This window comes from Catharus ustulatus, chromosome 13, assembly GCF_009819885.2.
Source record: "Catharus ustulatus isolate bCatUst1 chromosome 13, bCatUst1.pri.v2, whole genome shotgun sequence".
NCBI classification, from domain to species: Eukaryota; Metazoa; Chordata; class Aves; order Passeriformes; family Turdidae; genus Catharus; species Catharus ustulatus.
Window position 1 is genome coordinate 19,675,454 of NC_046233.1, and position 25,288 is coordinate 19,700,741.

Genomic DNA, 25,288 nt, shown 5'->3' on the forward strand with positions numbered 1-25,288 from the left:
GCCCGGCGGCGCGCAGGGACCGCTCGGTGCCGGCACCGCCCTGGGACCGCCCCTGCCGGGACCGCCTGCTCCGGGGCCGCCCCTGCGCGCCGCCAGCACCGCGCCGGGACTGCTCCGGACCGCCCCTGCCGGGACCGCCCCACTCTGGGACCGCTCCGCCCGGCCCTGCCCCGGCACCGCCCGTGGCTGATCTGTGACGGCTCCGACCAGGAGGCGGTAACTGACCCGGGCACACCCGGACCGCCCGCACTGAGCGGGGATCGGTCACTGGGCAGGGATCGGTTACTGCCCCAGGATCGGTCACTGCCCCGGGATCGATCACTGAGCGGGGATCGGTCACTGGACAGGGATCAGTCACCGCCCCAGGATCGGTCACTGAGAGGAGATCGGTCACTGCCCCAGGATCGGTCACTGCCCCAGGATCGGTCACTGCCCTGGGATCGATCACTGGGCAGGGATCGGTCACTGGACAGGGATCAGTCACTGCCCCAGGATCGGTCACTGAGAGGGGATCAGTCACTGCCCCAGGATCGGTCACTGAGCGTCCTCGTCCGCATCCTCGCTGGGGTGTTGGGCTTTTGCGTTGTGTTTTGCTGGTTCTGTGTGCTCCTTTTACCGAAATAAACAGGTGCAGTGCTGCTCAGCCTCCCGGGAAGTGCAGCTGCCTTGCCTCGCTGCCTTGCCTCGCTGCCTTTTCATTTTCAGGTCTGAGCTGGGTGTGGTTTGTTTGCACAGGCCGAGGCTCAGGGCTATGCTTTTTTACCCTTGTGAGCTGCTGAGAGCTGGCTTTGGAACTGTAATATCCAGCTACGCGTCTGCCATGTGCACGTGGATGTGTGTGAGCATTGCATCACACACTGGTTCTGTGTACTGAGATAAATATATCTCAGGAGTCTGGAATTATTTAACTGCTCTCTGGGTTATCTACAATGCAAAGTGCTCTTAAACAGGTACTTTCCTTTAGGTTATGTGGAAAATCAAGGTGCTAATAAAAATAAGCTTTACTAATTAAATACATTGATAATGCACATTTCATCATTCTGTTCTTTGTACCAAATATCAGCTAAATTCCATCCTCATAGTTTCAGGTTATAAAATTGTGAAATGAAACTCTTTAATGGCAAAGAGTGAGAGTTAAACTGTCCTGTAGGTAGTTGTGCAGGAGGAGAGCAACCTGATTATCTCTGAGCCAACACAGCCAGCCAGGCCAGCTTGGATTGAATTGCCTCTGAAATCCATGTATCTTTGGGTGGCTCCACGATTATTACTTCTCAGGCCTGGATATATATTTTTGGTGACCCATGGTTACCTTCCAGCCAAGAGCAGAGGTTTGAGTCCTCAGCCAGGCTGGACCAAAGGTTTTCTGTTCCTGCAACTCTGAATTAAGCAGGACACTGCATCCTTGGATATTGATCAGCCAGGACAGAAAAGGTATTAAAGAGATAATAAAACATCACTGTGCGTATGCTTTCATGCTAATTATATTTTCAGAGCTGAGAAAAACATTTAGTTAGGAGGAAGCATTGCTAGAGATGTCAGTCTTTAATATTTATAATGCATTGTGTCCCATCATTTTAATGGAAAACTAAAGGTGGTACTACTGTGAAGATAATTATAAATCAGATACTTAATTATCTTTGCTAGAGATCATTGCAAACATTTTCCTGTTAGCTATTACTGTTGCTGCTTGTCATCACAAGCCTTTAGCTGCTTTTAAAATAAAGAATTCCTCAAACAAAACCCACAAATTGTCTCAATTATATTGTTAGGCTTATGTGAGGGATCTGTGATGAACATTGTGAAAGCTGTAAGTAATGGTTACAATGTTAAAATATTTGGTTTTCTTTGATTAATCCCCAGATTCCAATGGGTTTAACACCTTTTTCATGCAAAGATCAGGAAAAACAAAGTGGGTTTGAGTCAATGCCAGTTTGTATCTGGCTGTGATTCGACAGAGAAGAGTTGAGAGTGCTGGGGACACCCTGTAGTAGTCTCTTACCTAGTACCACTCTAGTAGTACCTAGAAAACAGCACTAAAACCTGGGAGAAAAGCCCTGAAGTGGCTTAGTCAGAGTTTCCTGCTCTCTCAGTTCCATAGGGGAAGTGAAATTTCAACCCGACCAAACTGAGCTGCAGAGCCCTGGGCACGGGTGGAATTTGGCAGTTTCCACATTGGAATTGGGGGGTAGGACTGGGGTATGTTTCAAAGCAGATGTTGTAAACTTGAAGTTTAAAAGGAAATTGATTAAGTTCTGACCTTCTAAATAAACGTCACATGAACCAGAAAAAAAACATGAAGAAGATCCTAAAATCTAGAGAAGGAACTAAGAGCAGGGGTTCCAAGTTTTGTAACTCTGTGAGGACACAGTGAATTTATTGAATTTATTATTTGGTGAATTTATTGAATTTATTTTTTATTGAATTCTCAGCAAGCATTCATTCTCAGTGGCTTCCAGTGGGGATGTAGAACAACTACCAAAATTGTTCATGAAAACCAAGATGACTTGAGTTATGACTTGGTGGGCACTGTGTTCCAAGAGAAATTTTCCAACAAATGTCAACATTTTGCATTTGCAATGCAGGCCTGTTGTTTGATGTGGTAATGCTCCTTTTGTGGTACAGCCTTTCCCTGGTTATATTTTGGTTAAGAGAATGTTTAAGCATCTGTAGTTCTTGATATAATTTTATGGCCTGCTGATTTTACAGCTGAGTCAGCTGGAATGGACTGACTTCTTTCAGATAACAAAAGCAGCGATATATTGTAATTTCTTTTTAGAGAGCTATTTGTTAAATATTTAAAGATTGCCTTTAACAATAAATATAATATATGCAAAGTAATGACTTATTTGGGGTTTTTTGGTTGGGTTTTTTAAGTAGTAAAACCATGTTCCCGTACTCAGCATTACCTGACATAACCCCATAGATTAAATGCATAAATTCTTACTCATGCTTATTAAATCATACATGCTCTGTGACTCTTGAGTTTCTGAAAGCAAACTGCTCTTGTTCCAATCTTATGATTTTTAAAATATTTTGAACTTTCCTTCTTGAGGAGAGTGCCTGAGTGTTTATGTTTACAGAAGAGGCAACATTTTGTCCTCTCTGTGGATGGGGTGTGGAGCTTTTAACTCACAAAGGGCTGACACAAATGGATGGGTGTTTTGAAGGCCATCACCAGGGAACAGATATTCCTGCTGTACAGGAATACAGGAATTCCTGCTAGAATTCCCTTTTTCCCATGCTTGTAGGCAGGAATTGAGGAGCAGCACATGGTTAGGGATGCTCTTTAGGGCAATGGTAAGAGCTGTGTTTAGTTGAGATTATTGAAGGGGTTTTTCTTATGTGCTCTTTTCCACACTCCACCCTTTGTCCTTCTGAGCAGCTGTGGTCCCAGCACTTGGGAGACTCCTGGAATTTCAGAAAGTGGTGTCACTTAGATCCATTCTAGCAGAAATTTTGCCTCTGCCCGGTGTCCTTCTTCTGTAGTAGCACAAGTGGCAGCAGAACCATCAAGTTGTAAGAAAATTACTGACAAATAAACAGGGATTAATTCAGTGTCCAAAACTTCTCCAGCCAAGAATTTGTATTGAGTACTTCTTCTAAGCCTGCAGAGCCTACCCTTGCTGTGAGAAAAATTGAAAATATCTCCTTCATGGTGACTCCTAGCAATGGAATAGTTTTTTGTTCTGCAGCTGTTCTGCAAAGTGTGTGACTGTCACGTGTGGCATGCTCCTCATGTCATGTTTGTTATCAGCCAAGCTCCAGAACAAGCTGGGAGGAACAAAAAAATTGTAATTGTATTCATGAACTTTTCCAAGTTAGGCATTTTGAATGTTAGAAGCCATCAGCTATTTCCAGTTCCTTTCAGATGGCTCAGTTGTGGAGACTGGCCTCTTTGTCATTTGAAATACTATATTCATATACACAGCTTAATCATCTTCAGAATGAATGAAGTACAAATCCTCCTCTGCTGGGCTTCTGAAGGCTTTTATCAATCTTGGTCAGCCATCCCTTTCTCCTTGCCTGTGCTCTACAGAGGATGGAAGGCAGTCACTGCACGGGTTTTATCTCAGGAGTGTGAGGACACACACCCCACTTCAGAGCCACGGCAATTACAGAACTGATTTCTCAAATCCAGCTGGTGATCAATCTCAGACACTAAAGAGTGGCTGATGAAACCAAATACCTCATTATATTTGGGCAATCCTCACAGCCAGTCCCCTTGTTCTGGGGATCTGTGCAGTTCCTGAGCTCCTTGGTGACCTGCATCACCTTGGTTGGAGCTGCACCTCCAGGAGTGCAGGGGCAGGGAGTTTCTAGGTACCTTTAACAGCATTTGCACCCACCAGGATTCCTTCCAGTGCAGCCAGTCCCACAGGGCAGCAGTGAACTGGGATTTACCAGCTGGCCTGAGGCTGCATGGCCACGAAATACTGCACAAAGTGCTAAAGACAGTAAAGAAACACCTGGAAATCTGCAGCATTTGCTGCCTCTTTATTCTTTTTATCAGATATCCTAAAATCTAGGCTTTCATTCTCCTCGTGTCTCTTTGGGATCCCCTGATATTGTCACAATAGTTGGATTTTTTGATGGTAACTTTGCCCTGGTACACATTGCTGAGGGAGCTCAAGTTGTTTTAATATATTTGAGCCTTTAAAAATAATGATGCTGCACATCAGTTAGGTAGGGGAATGGCAGGGGAAAAGACCCACAAAGGGACTTGATTTTATTATTTTGTTTTACTTAATATACATTTTTTCCTTTTTTTGTTTTATCACACTTTGACAGGATGAAACCATTGTACCAAAGTTGTTAGTCGAATTTGAATTTACATTGAATTGAATTTACATTTTCATTGTGACTTTAGGAAGAAAGAAGGAATAAAACCTCAGTCAAGTGTCAATATAAATATTGAGCTGTGACTTTGGGAGTTGTAGCAGCAGAAAATTCCAGGCATGTCTAAAATGATTAATCACAGTGAAAAAAACAAATGGAGATTGTATTGCCCAGTGTCCAGAATTATAATAATTTAACGTTTCTGCCAATAGAAAACAATTTATGTCTTGCACCTTCTGACACTTCAGGATAGAAAACTTGTATGGAAACTCTGGGAAGAGCTGGCAGCAATTGGCAGCTTGTTTGGAAAATCTCAGCCCTGCACTGAGGTATCGCAAACGCTGACAAACGTCAAGGAACTTCTGTGAAATGCAGCAGCCACCAGGTGCCAGTGTTGGTCCAGTTTCAGGGCTGTTGGACAAAGGAGTGCCTGGGGGCAGAGGAATCTGAGATTCTGCTGTGCACAATTTGTGTCCTTTCATTGCCCCTTTCCTCCGGGTTCTAATTGCTGCTGGCTTCGTTTTTGTCTTTCCGCAATACAGCTTTTGATAACTCCATCTGAACATGAAATTACTGGGTTTGGCAGTGTCCTTGAAAACTCAGGGAAGTCACAAATACCCTCAGCTCTAAATGTTCTTACTGTCCTGGGGGCAACCTTTGGTGATGTGGCCATTGCCACGGCCTTCCTCTGCTGTGCACTGCTGCTGATGGGAGAGGGTTGCAAAGGTCGATTTTATTTGGATGTGTCAGGTTCCAGAGTCCTTCTACGTGGCTGTAAGAGGCAATCTAGGAATCCTTGTCAATAAATAAATAAATTATTAGTTAAGAGGTAAAAGCCCTTTGCCCCCTAAAGAGGAGACAGGAAAGATGATTTAAGGAGAAAAGAGAGGTTGCAATCCATCCCTGCTGACACTCCCTTCCCTAGAGATCAAGGTCATCTGAGAAAGGGCTTCATTTGAATTTTTCCCCCTTGGACTAAGATGAATGCTCTGTATTTCTGTAGCCCTATTCCTTAATAGTATTCTGAGGCAAGAGGTTTCAATCCACTTTTCCCAAAGACTGTTTTGATGCAAAACAGCACCATTGAGTGTTCATAACTGCAGATTGCTAGGGAACTGGATACTGCTGGTCAGATGAGCCAAGCCGAATGAAATCTGAGCAAAATTCTGCTGGGCACATCCCATTTCTTTTGCCTAAAACGAAGATGCCAGGTCAGGCAGTAGCTGTGACATCACTGGGATAAGCATTGGGAAGGCACAGGAGAGGCCAGGTCAGGAGTAAACTGCCCCTGGGAAGAAGCTCAGTATAAATAGCAGCCATGTGGCCATTATGCAACTGGAGCAATTTGTTGTCACACACCCATTATTGAGTGTAATCTGAATTTCATTGCAGTCACTGCAAAGGCAAAATATTTATGTGTGTTCCAGCCACGCAGCTCAGCACTTTGGGAAATTATTTTGTGCTCTGGAGAGGAAAGGCATTAAGATAAATAAACTTAGCATTGCTAAGCACTACAGTAAACTTAGCACCATCAAAGGAGTCATCAGGTAGGAATTGTTAATACTTCAGTGCTGACATTTCACCTGCTGGCAGCCAAAGGAAAATCCTGTTATTCAGGTATAAATCATAATATGCAAGTTTGTGGACCTTACAGCAGTTTTGTGAAGCCTCTAATTCTATTTTAATAATTCCCTAAGCAGTGCATTTAAACATAAACCAGCATGAGAATGACTGTGTATTGGCTAATTAATTTAGAATACCAGGGTGGCAGCACAGACCAACCAACAGCCTGTTTCACTGCATTCTGTGTGTATTTTGTACATTGAATTAGTGTTTAGTTCTTACAGTTTATGTTTGCTAGTTCAAAAATAGAAGAAATTTCCTGTTCACCTGAGGGAATGCCTATTTTCTTTTCTTGTCCTATTAGACTAGGAATTGTTTTGGTTTTCTGCTGTTTGAAACTTTTTCTTGGGTGAGTTTTTCTCTTTTTATTGGATGAGTCATTCTAGTAGTTTTTAATGCAGTTCCACATCTGGTCAGTGCAGGCAGAAGATGTGCAGCAAAAATAGAAAATTACTGTCATTATGTGACATATCTCTTATGACACAGCTGGGGTTCAACTGAAGAAAGAAACAGTGAACAGAATTTCAACAGTGAACTTTTGAACAGAAAGGTATATTTTACTATGTGTTACCCATTTTCTGTGTAGTTAAATTCTTTAAAAAGGAGCACTGAATCTGAATCTTTAAATGCACAGCGACTTCACCAAATGATAAATACAGAACAAACTGGTTAACTTTGCAATGTATTTTGTTCCTGTGCTTATTCTCTAGTATGAATTGAATGTGAATTGATTTTATGTAGGTTGCTGAGCAAACCTTAGAATAGATTTACAGTCAAAATCCTCTCAGGTTAGATATGAATGTGAGCCCATGGAGCCCATTAAAATCTACTTCCTACACTCACTTACCCTTAAGAGAAGACTGTTAGAGCAGAAAAATTCCATGTATCCAGTCATGGAGCTGCTCCTGGGAAAGACTGGGCTGACTCTCAAAGCAGGTAAAACAAAAAGCTGTTTTCAGATTTCTTCCTCTTTACTTTGTGGGGGGAAAAAAAACTGTGGAGTACACTTAGATCTCATGCATCATTTAACCTTCACCTGCAGGAAGTGGGATTTGAAACACACAAGAAATGTATGTTCTTAAAATACCAACATCTTTAGGACATGCAAATTCAGTGACTCCACAGGAGTGGCAGGTACTTATTCCAATATTCCAATATTACTCTGACTAAGCATCTCTTCTAAAATAACTTGCATCACAGGCACGCACTTGTGCTTCTCTGCTGCGAGCAGATGCTCCTGCCAGGGCAGGAGGGCTCGAGCTGGCTCCATTCCCCAAGCCATGTCATTTCCTACACTGTCCGGGTGGCCAGCCCTCCCTGGCAGTGGCACTTGGACTGGAGCTGCTGGCAGCTGCCACTGCCCTGCACAGGCAGGAGGAAAGTATTTTCCATTAAAAATTGAAATAAAAATTGTGTATAAAAAAGCAGGCATCTCAAGTGTCCATGGCAATGCCATGTTTTTCCCACCTGCTTAGCTCAACCACTGGCATCTTTTGAGTCTCTCCTCAGGCTCCCCTGCTCGTGCTGTGCACTCCCAGGAGCTCCAGTGACCTCAGCAGCTGCTGTTGCTTTCTTTCTGGATTTGGACATTCTTCTGTCTTATAAACTAGAAGATGTGCTTCGATTCTTTCAGTTCTGGTGCAGAAGAGAGTATTTGTAGCTGACTTCAGCAGACAGCCTCAGAGTGGCTGCACCCAGAGGAGTGACATCAGTGATGCAAAGCCAGACTCCAAAAGGCAGGGCCAGCTTTACTGAGCTGTTTTATTCCATCAGCTAGAGCTGAGCTGTTCTATTCAGACTGCTCTGAGCTTCCTTCTTGGGAAGGAGCTGCCTCGTGTTTCAGGGAGCTCCAGAGCTGGCTGTTGATCATAATAATCATAATAATCCCATTCTATCAGGATGGTGGCCTTGCAGCACACAGGAGAGCAGCGTTCTGGGATGATGCAGCCTTGCAAACTGCTCTGGTGCACGAGCTCAAACAACACACCTGGAATAAACTCTGACTAAAGCCTGACAGAAAGCAAGCAGGAGCTGAACTGGAGTCACTCAGCTTGAGCAATGCTGTTTGCTCCAGTGTTAACAAAATATAGAGAATTTATAGCCAAAATGGTGATTCACATACCATGCTATTTAATAAATGGAACCTGCAAGTATTCTTCACATTAATTGAGTGTACACAGAGTTGTTGTTCACCCAGAGCTGCTGTTCACACAAACTTTCTCAGTGTGCTACAGTGAGGTTTTGGTCAATAATGGTGATCTGATGACTTGTCCTGCTCAGTGTGGAAGCAAACGTTATTCTATTTTATTTTATTTTATTTTATTTTATTTTATTTTATTTTATTTTATTTTATTTTATTTTATTTTATTTTATTCCATTATAATGTATTTTATTATATTTTTATTATTTTAATATTTTATTTTAAGATATTTTATATTTTTATTATATTTGATTTTTATCTAAAATTTTAAATTATTTTTTATTTTATTTATTATCATCCCAGCAGTCCCACCTGTGTTCCCAGACTGTGCAAGCAGATACAGCCACCAGTTTGTCCCTTGCAGGCAGGATGCATTGACAGTTTCTGGGGTGTTCAAACCCATTGTGGGAGTGCTGCCTGCATGTTTCATTTTGATAGCTGATGTATTTTCCTGCCTTTGCACATTGTTAGCAACTGTGGTGTTATTTATGCACTTTGATGGAGTGTGTGGCTTAAGCATGACACAGTGGCCCTGCCAGATAAACACTGAGTGTTGCTTTTGAGCCTCAGTCAGTTCCAGCTGTCCCCTTTGCAGAGGGCTTTTTTTCAGATAAAACCCAAATGGATGAAAAGTTATAAATACAACGCTGGTTTTGGTAGAATGTGAACTACTGCCATGGAGGAGATTCCCTCCTCTTTCCTCTTATAAGGTCAGAAAAGTTATCTCAATTTTTTTTCCCTGTATTCTGTGCATCTTATTTGATGTGTTGGTGTAAACAGAAATATTTGCTAATTGCTCATTTAAAAAATATTTGTACAGTTGAAGCCATGTAGTAAAGCAGTTTACTATTCTATGCATATCTCGTTTCTAGGCACAGAAGAGAGTGATAAGCTTTTAGTGTTAATGGTTTATTTCATTTTGGGGAAACAAGAAATATCATGTAGGAAATTCCCTAAGGGATGGCAGAGCGCATTTCTTCTGTAATATTCTGCATTTTTATACAATGGTGGTTGTCTTTTAAAAAACTGAAAAACTCAGTGCATGGGAAATATTCTAAAATTATCTCCAGAGGACAAATTCTGGAAATATCTTAGAAATTTAATCAGAAATGTTTAGAATTGTGAAAGAGATCAAATTTGGGTCAATATGAATGTTCAATAAGCATTCATTATTTCAGTTTCACATAGAATGATTTATTGCTGTTCACCCTCCAGGAAATTCAGTAAGATTTAAAATTATTTTGCTGATGATATTCTCTTTACCAGTCCATCTTTAACTTTATTCAGTAAGGGATACATTCAGTGTCTGGTCTATGTAATCTCAGTGGTTTTGGTGGCAGGCAGCTCCTGAAACTGAGGAAGAGATGCTGAGTTTTTCTGCACACAGGAATGGTCCTGCCAAGCCCACTGGGACACGAGAGATGGTGACACGTTGTAAACTCACAGAGCCTGAGTGAGACAAAGTTGTTAAAATAATACAATTGGTGTTCATCTCCATATTAAAAAAAAAATCTTCTTTCCATAAGAGCTGAGAATTTCAGGGAAAACACTAAGTTAAATGATTTTTAGAAATGTGGAAACAGCTTTTCATATGAGTAGATGGCAGCAGGATGAAACGTGCCTGTCCAAACCTCACCAAGCTTCTTTTCGGACCAAAATCAAACTCGTCCAAGGATCCAGACTTGGAGCTTTTTTTTAGCATTGACACTTCAAAGCAGTGCTACCAGTGGTGCTGTTGTTTTGCTGTGGAGCAGCTGAAGTTTCTGCCGGGCAGGAAGCGCTCACTGTGCTTTGCGGGATTTGGGGATGCTCCTCCTCAGCCGCCGGCCCCCGAGGGCGAGCTGGCACACCAGCTTCTTGGAGAACTTCAGGGCCCACGCCGCTAACAGAAGGGTAATTACGGCTCCAGCGATTAAGATGAGGTCTCTCCAGAAGAACTGGAGGCAGAGTGGCGGGGGAGGCCTGCTACAAGCGCCCAGGTCACTGCCGGCCAGCTGCGCCAGCGCCTTGGAGCGCAGGTGAGCGGGGCTGGCGCACCTGAGCTGGGCGAGCGCGGGCGCCGAGAAATCCTGGAGCCACAGCCTGAGGTAGAGGATGCGACAGTCACAATGCCAGGGGTTGTCCCCGAGCTGCAGGTGCCGCAGGTGGCGCAGGCTGTCCAGGGTCCCAGCGGGGATTGAGGCCAGGCTGTTGTTGTGCAGGAGCAGGCCGCGGGCGCGGCGGGGCAGCGGGGGCACGGAGCGCAGGCCCCGGGAGCTGCAGTCCACCAGCAGCGCCCCCGGCTCCGGCAGGGACAGGGACGGGGACGGGGACGGGGACAGCGAGCGGCAGCTGCACGGCGGGGGACAGCCCTGCCCCAGCGCCGCGGGGAGCAGCAGGGCCCAGCCCAGCACGGCCAGCAGCTCCATCTGCGCCTGCACAGACAGCAACAGCAAAAACAAAAAACAGGTTTGTCACCCTGCTCCTGAGAGCAGAGCCACAGCAGTCATTCCAACACACACTCCCCCTGGCCTAGGTTTAGGTTTCTGGAATAAAATCTTTAGCTTTCTCTATGTCCCACCGAATCACTCTCCCCAACTTCAGCACAAATGCTGAACACAGAGCACTGCTCTTCCCCTTCCTCTCTGGTTAATGGTTTTCCCTTCATAATTGTACAAAAATCTCTATGTCCCACAGAACCACTCTCCCCAACTTCAGCACAAATGCTGAACACACAGCACAGTTCTTCCCTTTCCTTTCTGGTTTGTTGTTTTCCCTTCATAATTGTACAAAAAGTATTACTGATCAAAATTCTGGGACAGAATGTCACCACGAGATGGCAGGAAAAAACAGTTTAGTTTTAGGTGAAGGTTTCTATTCTGCTCCCATGTCTGCATAGATCTAGTGTTAAAGTTGTGTATTTGGACCACTTTTCAGAATGAAGCTTAAGGGATTGAATAATTGTAAACGTCTGAAAATCTTCTTTCTTTCTGAAGCTGAAACACTCATCTTAACCATCTCCTGTGTCTTTGCCAGTGAGTTATTCTGAGTATCTTTGCTCTGAATCCAGATACTCATCCATGATTTTTCAAGAAATCTACCAGAGCTCTTTTTCCCAAAGTAAACATCTTAGAAGGACAGACTATGACAACTGGCTAAAAAAAGTTAAACAATATTTATGGAAAAGATGATGTCTTCTGATTTAATATAGAAATAGCAAGAAACCCAAACTCAAACAGAAACAAGAACTGTGGCAAAAATGCAGAAGGGAGAGCTGGGGAGGTGCCTGGCTGACACTTACCCTGTTGGATCCCTCTTGACCCCTTTCCCTCTGCCTGCTGAAGTGCTGGAGTGTGAATGGCAGTGCTGAGTGCTCAGAGTCTCCAAGGAAGTGGGGCAGGGAAGATGAGCTTTTTCCTGTGCAGGATGGGGCAGCATCCCACAGCACACTGCTATTTATGGTTGTGCCGTGGCATAAAGTGCTTGTTTGCTCCCGACAAGAGAAAATGCTTTGGAATTTTTGTTTTATTCCTAATGTATTTTTCCTATTAGATCTGACAGTATCTGGAAAAACTAATCTGAAATTTGTGGGGTTTTTTTTCCTCCAAAAAAATCTCCATTTGGGCCTGAGCTGCTGACACACACAAGCTCCAACAGATGAGGCAAATGAAGCTGGCCTGTGAAATAGAGTTTTTCTGTATTAGTCAGCCAGGTTTGTTTAATATAACTTTTACTTGCGAAAAGTAAATCCTACTTTTGCTTTCCCCTCACACAGACATGGTATTCTTTGTTTACATGAGCAGTATTATAAACTAGTATGATGCTATTTCACTGGCTTTGCAGCCAAGTACACAGATCATTTCAGAAACCCTCCTCTCTCTAGCTGGAGTCATGGTTTTTGAACATGGGTGACCCAAATTCAGTACTGTATTTTGGGTGACTTCAACACAATTTCATCTGTTTCAATTCAATGGCATTAACATTTCCTTTCTCTGTTCCTTTTCTCTGGATCAGCTTTCTCTGGGAGCCTTGACTTCTCATGTGAGCACCTTGGGGGCTGTGATGATTATTCAGGGAGGAAAGGGCTGAGGGGAGATTACTGCTTTCCTTGTGGTTTAGAATAAAAACTGCAAACTGGAGATAAATCTGCAGATCAAACGTGTGACCTGCTGGCAGCAAATTCAGGCAGAAGATGCCATTTTCTTTTCTAGTCACTTTTAAGGGGTTACAGTCATTTATTGCTGTCAGTGACCAATTCTTGACCTAAAAAGGCAGAAGTTTTCTCAAACTTCAAAGTTTCCATCTCCAGTGGGGAAAAAACTGCCCAACTCATATCGGCAATGGACAGTTTCTCATTTTAAACCTCTCACCTTGATTAATTCTGTTATTTTGTACTTTTAAATAGGTTGATGAGAGCAGACTAACCAAAATATATCTTTGTAATTGGGTGTGATTCACTGGTAATCAAAGAATTCTACAAATAAGCAAGAAGAAGGATAAAAAAAAATCAATCACAAAATTAATTCTCATATCAAGGAATATTGCTGGCAGAAATGAATTAAAGAAAAACTGTGGCTTCTCTCAAATCAGGAGCTATTGTTGCCTGAAGGCCAAAATATTCCTCTTACCTACTTCACTCTGCAGAACTGGCTGTCAGAGCCTTCTGAGTATTTCCACATAGGAGGACTCAGAGTTTCCTCCTGTCCTTATTTTTTCCTGCTGTGGTTTTACCTAATGGGGTTTTTGCTAAATGTAGTTTTACCTCTGTCAAATCAAAAATCCCATTTCCTCAGATTATTCCACAGGCAAATAAAGTCTTGTCATTTAGGAAATTCTTCTCCTAAATTGTACTTCACCAATTTCATCAAGAAATTCTCTCTCTCTCCTCCCGCCTGTTCTCATGAAGAACCTCCCTCTGCCGTTTTCCCCATTCAGAATTTCAGCCAGTGATTGCTTGTTTTCCCACTAGGTGTCATCCAAGTAATTTTGTTCTCAAATGCTGAGCATCCCCCGAATCGCCCCTTGAGTTATAATTCCTCAACTCAAAAGAATTCCCTGAAATATCGAAATACTGAGTTCTTTTTAGGATATTATTTTCCATTGTCTCTAAAATACAAATAAATCCGAGGTACAAAAATGTGTGTATTAAGTGATCTGTCTATACCAGAAGGCTAAAAGCACTTGTTTCTGTTTGATGGAACTTGGAGGGTTTTGAGTCTGTTAATGAGAATATTCATGGATTTACACAGCCCTGGGCTGGGCAAACTTGAGACTCTGTGCCCCTCTCTGCCTTGCTAGCTTTGCTCAAATGAAAAGCAGGTCTTTTTCTAGCTCTTTATGCACAGTCACTGTCATTAAGAATACAGTCCAGTGTTCCAGGCAGGCACAACACAACAGTGCATTTATGGGAATGTTTTTTTTAGGGTTGGGAACGAGCTGTCAGAGCAGATCTCCTGCTCTCTATTTGCCTTTTATATTGAGTTAAATAGCAACATTCACTCTGGAAATACCTGGGATTGGTGCTAATGGAAGTTCAGTGCTTGGACCACACTGAAAACAGTCCAAATCATCCCCTCTTCTCCTGGTATAAATGGTTGCATGTGGTATCCTCAGTTCCAGATTATTTCAGTGCTCTGTTCCAGCTGTTTGGGCCATTGTTTGTTGAATTCCCAGTGTGGCAAAGAGCCACCCATGACTGTGCCTTGTTCCAGTGCTCTGCTAACTCTTCAGGCAAACCTGCTAAAGGTGTTCAAGCACCTTCACCAATTTATTGCACAACATCTGTGGTAGGGCTGTGAAATGCATGAGATTTTTCAGCACCTCGAGTGCTGTGGTGTGGTCCTGGTGCAAGGGGAGTGGTGACAAAAAAAATCAGCTAAAATTGGCTAAACTCTTCTATTTTCGGCTTGAAGGGTTGGAAATGTAGAAGACCACACTGAGCAGTTGCTTTTGGAGAGATCACTTAGATATTAATTAGTGTCTGATGTAAAAGACTACATTGGGAAAGCCCAGGTGAGGAGTTTACCATGGGAACTCACTGTAGAATGTCACTCACTGTCCATAATTGATAAAATGGTTCTTTTTATGCTGTCCTTTAGAAAGCTATGACTTCATGGGTTTTGAAATAAACCAGTCAACTCTGGGAATATATCCAGTGATGAATTAATTCTCCCCAGTGAGAGCAGCTCCAGTGCCATTGCTCCTGCCCCACTAATGCTGTGTTTACACCCAAGGGCCCACCCTTGCAGATGTGCCCAGCTGTTTGTTGTGCACAGTGAACTGCAGGAGAACTGCCCAGACTCCTGATCACCCATGGAGAGCCCCAGAAAGTCACTGCACACAGATCTGGTCCCATTCTGCTGAATTCCTGCTGCCAGCAGCTGGATGGTTGGGAATGCTTCACCCAGGAGGAGATGTCAGAGTGCAGAGCTGTCCTTGGCTTGGGAGGGGAGTCCTGAGCAATCTCCAGCCCTGCAATCACGCAGTGTTTGCTGCAGGATGTGAGGTATCATTATTGCCAACCCCAGTTTCCAATTCTTGCATTGCATCCTCAAACCCTGTTATTTGCATTTCAAAGCAATGTAGGATTTTTTTTATGGGCTTGATATTTTGAGCCATTCAAGTTCATATTTTGCAAGTCCTGCTCCTGGCCTTTAAGGCTGCAGATTGCAAATGAAAGCTGATCAAGTGGTGCCTTGGGTTCTGAAAGAAATCCTTTATGTAGTGTAACCTGTGATGAAATCTCAAGAGCTGAAAATGCTGCTATGCTAATCCTGTTATTTTCTGTCACTGAATGCTGATATACAAACAATTTGGAGAGTCAGTTTGATCAAGCTGGCAGCTGAATTAATCACATGGTCACTTGTAGCAGGGTATAAATAAGCAGCAGTTCCTCTGAGGAAAATTGTACATTCATTAAAAGATGGTGCAAGCCTCTTTCTGCATTAACTAATTATCTCTTTGCCCTCATCTAATTCTCTCTAGCCCACTGTTGATGACTCTATTCAGTGAAACTTCTACATTTAATGGAGGTGGTGGGAGGTTATTTACAATTTATTTCCTGATCAGTTTTGATGCTCCTGGTGGTTTGATGCTGTCCTGCAGTGCCACTCATGGTGTCATTCTCTCCACACTGACATGCACAGCATCTCTGCCTCTGGTAGGGAAACCAGAGCCTAGAGTGAGAGGAGAGCTCCCTGTCCCCTCTCATCAGCAGCTCTGAACTCACCCAGTGTTTGCCTCGTGCCTTGGCTGTTTCTGCACCTTCAGCTGCTCCAGGTTTTATGGCTACAGAAAATCTGTCAGCTTTACTTTACTTTTTTTAAAAATGAGGAATCATCCCATGAAGTGTTTTGAAATATGAGGTGTCTTCAGCTAAAGGATGAGGAAAGAGAAATCCCTGGGATTCCCTTTCCCATTAAGTGTTGCCCACTGCCTCCCCTCCCTTCAGTGGCACTTTGTGCTGTTCTGAGGACCCTCCATTGTGGTCTAAGCATGTTTGTGAGAGCAGAGTGCTTTGACTGAGGTTTTGCTTCCATGCTTTGCTTTTTGTTTTTACTCATCATCTCCATTCTTTTGGATGTTACAGTTTGTTTCCTAGTGAACACAATTATTTTTCCTTTTCGTCTCCTTCCAGTTCTGTGGCATTTCTGATTAATGTCTATGAATAAAACCAGACTTGGAACAGGGAGATCCCCTTTCCAGAATACAGCACCAGTTATCTCTGTGCTGCCTCCAGTTCCAGGACTGCTGCAGTTGAACAGAGCTTTTACTACAAATCTCAGCTTCATAAGAATCTATACAACTTCTTTTATCAGAGATTTACATTTATTAAATGCAGTGAAGGTCAATGTTCTTCCTGGGAGGCTGCATTTAAAGCACTTTGTTGCAAAAGGGAAATACTTCATATTAGAAGCTTTTAAAATTATTGTAGCATTCATTATAATTCTATAGGTATGGATTCTTGATGAGAAGGAAAAACCTATCTCAACGAATTTCATTTCTTTATGGATAAGTATTTTAAAGGATGTTTACTGTGCTTTAACCCTGAAGCACCCCATGTAAACCATAGGTAAGAGGAAATCTAAACCAGACTGGCACTGAGTGAGTGACAGGTAGAAGTATTTAAAATTGTTGAAGCAACAGGAAGATCATTTTAGACATCTGATTATTTCAGATTTGTAGTTTGATGTGATAGAGATAACTTTTATTTAAAAGCAGATTTAAACTGGTGGATGCAAAGTTGAGGTGGATGCCCCATTTATCAGGACTTTCATTCAGGCTATGGCAGCACTGGGTTTAATTCCATAAAGTGCAGTTATTGGTGCAAAGTGGAGCAGCTCCGAAGGGGAGGACTGAAGAGAACCAGAAGGTCAGCAGTGTAGAGGACAGGGAATTCAGGATGCTGTGGGAGGCCAGAGTTCAGTCCCTCCTCAGTTAAATCCAATCTTCCCCTTCTGGATGAGAACCACAGCCCCGGAGTGCTGGTTGGCCTGCAGAGCTCTTGGAGCAATTCATATCAATAAAACAAAGTGCAGCTTGATGAAGTGCACTTGAAGGCACAAATCCATCAGGGCTGCTCTTGTCTGTCCTGCTGGGTGCTCTCCATGGTCTGTCTCTCCTCTCAAATCAACGTGCATTGCTGGTAAATGGCTACCCACTAACACAGGTAAATAATTCTTACTTTCCTTCCTCAGAGCCACAGCTGGGCTGGATTTTTGGGGTGTCCTGCTCTCACTGTGTCCCCTGGTGCCTCCTCTGTGCCTCCCTCCCTCCTGTCCCACCTATCCCCTTGTTTAAAGGTCACTCTGCTGGGATCATTCCTCTCCCCAGCATGCACTGCATTGGTTTTCCACATTTCTCAGACTCCCAGCTCCTGCTGGAGGCTCCCAATTTCCATAATGATGTGCTTAGCAATCCTTGCCATATGCAGGATTAATTTCACAGCTTGGGAAGGGCACACTCACTTGCCAGACTGGATTCTTTTTAGTGTCAACTCTGTTGAAATGGTGACATCATCTCTCCTCTGTTGTCTGGTAATTTGATTTTTTCATTTTTTCCTGTTCTTGATTTTCTTTTTAAACTTTCTGAACTGAAATAAAAACTTCCCTCTTTATTATTCAAGCCAGATTTTTTTTTTAATTGCAAGCAAGCCATATCTTTTTTCACACAAGCTGAGGCAACTTTTAGGGTTTCCTGGCTTTCTACTGGCCCTGGATTGGGGTGCCCCCAGAGCCCCTGGCCCATGAACACACTGTGCCCTCACAACCTCACTGCTTTGAGGTGGGCAGAGGTTAATTTCTCTGCACCAAGGTCATTTTTCATAATTGTGTAAAATACTTCTGAGACTTTTGGGGGCCTTTATTTAGCATCCTTGTAGTGTAACATGGTCATAGTGGGGCCATGAAGGGATTAATCAGCATTTCTGTGTCCATACCTGCTGTACCTTGAATGGAAATTTTTATTTGGCAGTGGCTGGACAAGGAGTGATGGGGAAGAAAGAAAGAAAAGTGTGACTTATATTTGCCCTTTGCTTGTGTGACAATTTATGAGTCAGCCAGAGCCTAAACTACAATTCCACTGTCCCTCAGAGATCTCCAGCTGTTTATTTTCAGCTGGAGTTATGACCAGGTCTCCATAGTGTTATCATTCAACAGCAGATGCAGCTTTAAAACTATTTGTGGTTTATTCATCTATGTGGCAATGAAGTGAATCTGCAACAAGGAATTTCCAGAGATTTCATACAAATTGCTGGAATTAGTTCTTTCCATTTCTAGTAGCAGTAGTTTCTGGACTTATATGCTGATTTTTGTAATTAAGTCTGTTTCTGATTTCAAGGCAATATCAAATGTCCTGTAAGATTTGAAAAGCTTTCCTAATTTTTAGTTTTAGGTTCCCTTTTGCGTAAAAAACGGGAACATATTTGCCAGCTTGGAGTTGCTGTTTTCTTGCATGAGCAAAGGAATAAAGAAAACCAAGGTTTAAAGGCCTCTACATTGTAAACCAGGTTAGAGTCTCATGACATTGATTTTTTTTTCGTCACACAATTCAGTGGAAGTGGAAGAGTTTAAGTGAACTAAAAGAGATGTTTTGTCAAAGGCAGAGTTTCTGGTGATGCAGGGATGAAGATTTCTTCTACTAATTCTAGAGAGGTTTTCCTCTTGCCGTTTTTGTCAGTAGAATCTCCTTTTCTGTAGACTCAGAGTTGCCAAGTATGATTTATTTTAGAGACTCAGCCCTGTTGTTTTCCTCTCTTCCTGTACTTTCCAAAGTTTGTGATTGTGGCCATGCCCAGCACTTGGGAGTTTGGGAATGACTTGTGCCAACAATGAAATATTGATATAGGTTGAGGTCAAAATACTGTGACTTGCAGCAATTTCCTTTGATGAAATGGAGGTTGCTGGAGACACTATTTATTCCTGATTGGGAGAAAAGCACACAACAAACTGTAGAGTTGCAAAAAAGAAAACAAATTATAGCTATAAAAAGTGATATTTGTGGCTGTTGGGATGGAGAGTGTGTCCTGCACATAAACTAGGAGCCCTGAAGCATAAATTCAGACTTTAGCTCTTGAGAACAACTCATTGTGGTTAAAATTATCACCACAGAATGAAAATTTCCAGATCTATCAATGCAATATGAAAAATTTATCTTACTTCCCTTTACAGAGAGTGTCTTGTTAAGACACTTCCTTTGCAGGCCTGGACATCCTGATTTCATACTTAAGGTTAATGTTCACTAACAATTGATGTGAAAATTAAATTGATTCTTCCTGCCTCAGTTGTTCTTTGGTGTTTTCTGAGCAGAGAAGAATCACCTTTGTATTTGTTCACCTCTTATGTCCTGAAATATTTTTGTATTTCAGGATTTGAAATTCTTCCTGTATCTTTTCTCCCTCCCCTCAATATATTGCTGTTCAGGTCAACAGCTCCTTAAATCTGATTTGGTGACTTGAATTACAGGTTATGTTCAGTTTTATTTGCACGTGGCTCCAGTCAGATGTATGAAAGGAGCTCCAGCTGCACCTCTGTTCCCTCCTGGTAGCTTCTGTCCAGAGCTGAGGAGGCTCTCCACACAATTAGTGGAGAACACTAATTCCAAACTGATTGAAAACCTGAGCCCATTTGTGAGCAACTTTCAAGTGACTGAATAGCTGGTGAGGCTTTTTGGCGCCCATCAATCCTTTGGTGGATGAGTCAGGCCGTGTCTCAGCCCTGGGCATGACAGATGTTTGCTCATGAGCAATTAGAGGCTGTTCTGACTTCTGCTGTCCCCAGAGCTGATCTCTGCTGGTGGAGCCTGGCAGGAAAAGCAACTTGTGCTGCTGTGTGCTGGGCTGGCACTGCCTGGGCAATGGGTTTGAGTCCCACAATCACTTCAGAAACAAAATAATACTCCCATGGGTATTGCATGTTCTTTATTTAAAAGTAACATTTTTTATCTAAACGGTATTTTAAGTCAAATTGTATCAGCCTCCACGTACAGTAGTTTCATGAATACAAGCCGCACCATTTTGACTAAAATTTTGCTCCCACACTGGAAATGCGGCTTATACTCAGAAGTGGCTAATATGAATAATTTTCTGACATTTACAACCTCAGAAGTGCCAGCCAGGGTGCCCAGCAGAGCACCTGCTAGTAAAACCCAGCATTTTGTGATTGTTACAAATTGTTACTCTGTTGTGCCGTGGGTGGAGCCTGGCTCCCTGCAGGCAGCACGGGGGGCGGGGAGAGAGGCGGGAGAGCTCTCTTCTTCCCTCCTCTGCCGCAGCCCGGGGGAGAGACGGGGGGCCCCGTGCCGCCATTGCCGCGGCTCGGGGAGGAGGCGGGGGGGCTCCGTCCCTGCCCGCCTCCGCAGGAGCTGGGGGGGCTCCATCCCTGCCTGCCACCACGGGGCAGTGCCGGGCCAGGGTGAGTGAGCCCAGAGGTGGCGGCTGGCCACGAGCGGCCCTGCCGAGCGGCAGCACCGGGCTGGGCCACCTGGCCCTGTCGGCAGCCCCGAGCGGGCTGAGCCTGCACAGCCTGAGCCGAGCCAATAAACCCCGCCCTGCTGCGGTTCTGTTACTAATTGGCAACTTTGTTGCACGCGGGTCCTCGCTGTGAACGACAGAGCGGCTTATACTCAGGTGCGGCTTATTTATGGACAAAAAACAAAATGTTTGCCAACACCCGGCGTTGCGGCTTATACTCAGTGCGGCTTGTATTCGTGAATTTACTGTATTCTTTTTTTTGTTGTTCTTTATCTGTTGTTGGCAACCTTAAGAGGTAGAAAATTCCTCACAGAAGACTGGACCTTACATTTGTTAGAGACCATTTTTCCACTTGTAATTGTAAAAAAAAATCAATGAGAAGCAATCAGCAAAACCAAGGCTATCAAACAATAAAACCTTGAAGTACAGAAATTATCTCGAACTGTAATATCCAAACCCTCAGCTCTCATGACCTTTCTGCTTTGCAGGGTGCATGTGGGTGAAACCACTTGAATACTGATAATTTTTCAATGTCATCCTGCAGTCCTTGTTTACTCCTTGACAGAGATAAGTTACCTCACACCTCTTTGAGGCAGAATCATAAAGCAGTAATTTAGAATGTAATTTAGTTTGTGCACCCCAGGAACTCTGTGGGGTTTGAGTCCCAGGTGAAGCTGCCTGAAGTGAAGAATTTGGGCTGCCCATGCCTGCAGTGAGGATGAGGTGGAGTTACACCCTGTGAGCAGTGCTCACAGGAGCAGTACAGGACAATTCATGGAATATTCATGGAATCACAGGATGGTTTGGGTTGGAAGGGAACCCCTTGGAGCAGCTCTGCCTGGACAAGGCCAGTCTGATCTGCTGCAAAAATTCTTTGACTCAGAGTAATATCTGCGATGAGTCCTCACTGCCAAATACTCCACAGACAGCTTCATAAATAAATAGGACAATTATTAAACACCTTCACAGATTAGGTGGACTTTAATTTACCAATAGTTAATGCCTCCTATAAACTAAAAAATAATGGGAGCAGGAAACTTTCCTTGAAAAACGTAATTTGTGCTAGAAGCGTGAACACCTCAGAGGTTATTCCAGGGAGAAATTTGCCAAATGGGAAGTGAGGAGGGCATTGGGAGGGGAAAGGACATTGAGGATGAAGTTAAAGCAGAAAGTTTGTTTTGTGGAAAAAACCCAAGAACTTTGTGATGGAGGTCAGGGGACAAAATATCCAAGTTTCCTTTTAGGGCCAGTTTGTGGGTATAATAGAAAACTAATAAACTAAAAGTGAGTTTGTGGGGATCTAAGGAATTGCAAAGTCTGTGAGAAATAGACTGCCAGGTTTGGGGAATGTGGGAAGAGGAAAAAGGCTACAGATTGTTCTAAATCCAAATGCTGCAAGAATCCTGCAGTAAATGAGGATCCAGAGCTAGGTGTGTACCTTCATTAGAATCCCACTTCTGAATGTCCTGCCTGCCACCTGAACACACACATCACGCTCATTTCATGATTTCCTGGTATTTCCCCTCCTTACACCTGTGCCATATTCCTGGGAAAGTCCGAGAGAGCTGCTCAAAACAAAAGCTGACATTTTGTGTGTATTTCAGCAAATGAACCCAAGCAGGGATCTGATTTCTGCTCATTGAAACTTTCACCTGAGGCACAACTCAGGCTGTTTCTGTAGGATATAATACTAGCATATACCTCAGCATATCTTCAGTAATAGTATATTATGCTCTGGTATCTTGTTAGTAATATATTTAGCATTAAGAGACGATTTTCTTTCTTAGAGGGTGAATATCATTCTATGTATATATGTCCTGTCTAATGTATCTTTAAGAAAAATGGACATTAACTATATATATCTATTTTTAAAATCTTCCTCTGCTAAACCACAAAAAAAAAGAGGTAAAACACCACTCACTGAAGAGAACTTGTTTTACTGTTTGCATAACCTTTTTTTCTCTCCTTTAAATGAAAATAAAATAATACAAATTTTTGTTCCCAGTGTGGCTTGAAGGTGCCACAATTTTAAATGGAGGTGTGTGTGAGCTACACAGCATGTTCTGAATGGGAAGCAATGGAAATCTTATTGCCCACTTTGCATTGTGGATCTCATTCCTGTATGAAAACCATTTCCTGGGAAAAAATTCCTACATGTACAGTTGAATGATCTTATTTCATCACTGGCATTATCTCAGGCACATCATTTCACATTCTTAAAAGATCCACAGTGCATCTTTTCAATAACATAAATTCAGCTGGCTGTTTGAGGAATTCTGCCTCTGTTTGGCAGGTGAATCATACAGCAAAAACACTTTGGAAGAAACTTTTTTTTTTTTTTTTTTACTTTGCCCCAGGAATTATTTTATTGCTGATTAAAACATTCAATGGCACCAGGATTAGGCCCAGCTCTTTACATTAACTGGCCTGCATGTAGGGCCTAATTTTGTGTCTCAGCAACTGCATCAAGGGAAATGAAAATTGAGAACTCATGGGTGCACTGCATGAACAACAGCAAGTGAATTTTTCCCTTTCCCTTAGAGCCTGGAACAAGATTGCTTTGGATCTTCTTCAAGCATTTAAATTTAACTTTTTATGTAAAATCTGACTGTTGTCAGGAAAGGCTGCTGTATATTCCTAAGGCATCTCTGTAATTGCAAATATAAAATTCAGCAGAGCAATAAAAACATCTAGCTTCAGAGTTAAATAAGGTGAATGAGTGAGAAACACAGAGCCCTTAAAACCTGCACTGCTGGCAAACACTCCTGGGTGTGTTTATCATTGTCACTTGTAGGGTAAGGGACAACAAATCCAGGGATAACACAGGCTGCCTTGGCTTTGGAGTGGGGCTTCCACAAAGGCTGCAAACTGTGCTCAGCCCCTGTACCCAGGGCTGTAAATCTGTGTGGCTCAGGTGAGTGTGGTGGGCACAGTCTGGTTTGGTTCCAGTCCAGTCCCAGTTTTGCAGGGCTGTGAATACATATGAGTCAGGTGAGTGGGGTGGGCACAGTTTGGTGCAAGTCCTGTCCCAGGGGCACCGAGGGCTGGGGTTTGCAGTCCAGGAAGGCAGGGCTATGCTCAGCCCAGTGCTGGTGCTCTTGCCTTGGTCCTCACTCCTGGCCAATCCAGGCGTGGCTGAGCTGGACAAATGTCCTTCCTTCTTCCTTCCAGCTGTCCTGGGGCTGGCTGGGCTCAGCAGGAGATCACCAGGGGGTTGGACAGGGACCGTGGGCTCTGTGCCTGCTCCATGGGCTGCTTGTGCAACAGTTCACAGGCTGTCAGCTCCTGCTGAAGGGTGTCCAGCACTTCAAAGAGCTGGGCTTTGCCTTGGGAAAGAAAATTGCAAACATTAGCATCTCAACAAAGTTAGGAAGTTGCAGGTTCACAATCACATCAGGCTCTTTTCTTCATAGGTGCCCTTTCAAGTGGTTATCATAAAATGTCTATATTTTGCAACCAAATAATGAATTCCAGTCCATAAAAAATGTGAATAAATCTGGGTTCAACTGTCTTCTCTGTTTTTCTTTTGCTTTATTCCCTGCCCACTACAGTCCCATATACTTGTGTGAACAAAGACTATTTCACAGCACCACTGCCAACCCAACCATCCACTCTGGTTTGTCAGAGAAAGATGTTTGATTACAAAGACTTGGGAAAGCTGCTTAGCTCTCCCCAGGTGCACAGCCAGACAGTGGAAAGCAGAGCAGGTGAGCTGTGTATGGCAGTGATGATGCAGAATGGACAGAGAGCAGCACTTGGAGCTTTAGGGAGCTGAGCTGTGCTGCTGTTTCAAACTGAGAACTTTGAGCAGCATCCTTTGGAGTCCCTGTTTCTGTGCAGGATAATTAGCAGCATCTTCTGGACGCTGTGCTGTGGATCCAAACAGCCTCCTCTTCTGTTCTCCCATGGCTCAGCTGTGGTTTCTCTCTGTATTGGTGTCCTGGAGCCCACAAAAGTCAGTCTTTGCCCCATTTTCTCCACTCCCTCTGCAGCTGTACAGAACTGTTCTGATGGGTAAATCTTGTGTTGCAGTAGAGAAACACAACACACTGAGGTAGCAAACCTGAGAAACAGCAGCCTTACATACTTGGTCATTTTTCCACTTCTTGTACCAATGATACCCTACAAACATTTGTAGGATACTGAATTACCTCCCAAAGGCCACATTTTAATTAACATTTGACTAAAAAAGAACCCTGGGAGTAGTTTTGAAGCATCACAGACTAGAAAGCATCATTTTCTATAGGTAAGCTTCTTGCAAACTACCTCCTTCTCCTCAGCCTGGACCCTAGGATTTAAAATATCCTTTTCCTACCCATCTGTGTATTACCCAGTGTTTGACTCAAAAGGACACTTTTCATGCTTCTTGGTCTCTAGATGTGATTTCTTTTCTTACCAGGCTGGGGATCACGGCAGGATTCCAAAGTGCTCAGCAGGATTTTCCCCAAGGCTCGCTTAGATATGTTCTTTAAAAAACAAAACAACATTATTGCACAAGTATGTCCTTCACCAGTTTGCAGATATGCAACAGAACCTATCTGCAGGGTATTTGCACTTGGAAACCAAAATGACACTGAACCCTGATTAACACAAGACTTGATATTTGCTGTATTTTCAAGCATTTTATCCCAGACCTGCTCAGACAGCAGTTTGTAGGGGGGTGTAACTCCTTAATATGGCCA

At 43.2% G+C, this 25,288-nt stretch overlaps 2 protein-coding genes across 4 annotated transcripts in view; both read right to left on the bottom strand.

Moving 5' to 3' along the window:
* Window positions 1-10,440: 10,440 nt before the first annotated feature.
* Window positions 10,441-11,067, bottom strand: GP9 (glycoprotein IX platelet). The gene has a single exon (XM_033071210.1). It carries the CDS (start codon window positions 11,065-11,067, stop codon window positions 10,441-10,443), a length of 627 nt encoding a protein of 208 aa, XP_032927101.1.
* A 10,501-nt stretch (window positions 11,068-21,568) lies between these two features.
* Window positions 21,569-25,288, bottom strand: part of EFCC1 (EF-hand and coiled-coil domain containing 1) — a 36,739-nt gene continuing 33,019 nt past the window's right edge. For all 3 annotated transcript variants that reach the window (XM_033071672.1, XM_033071671.1, XM_033071670.1), the window contains 2 exons: window positions 25,003-25,072; window positions 21,569-23,932 (listed from right to left, as the gene is read on the bottom strand). In XM_033071672.1, the coding sequence (XP_032927563.1) occupies window positions 23,799-23,932; window positions 25,003-25,072 (204 nt within the window). In that variant the 3' untranslated portion in view covers window positions 21,569-23,798. The remainder of the gene's footprint in view (window positions 23,933-25,002; window positions 25,073-25,288) is intronic.

Coding starts and splice junctions, on each gene's coding strand:
- GP9 (XM_033071210.1), bottom strand. CDS start 11,067: ATGGAGCTGCTGGCCGTGCTGGGCTGGGCCCTGCTGCTCCCCGCGGCG.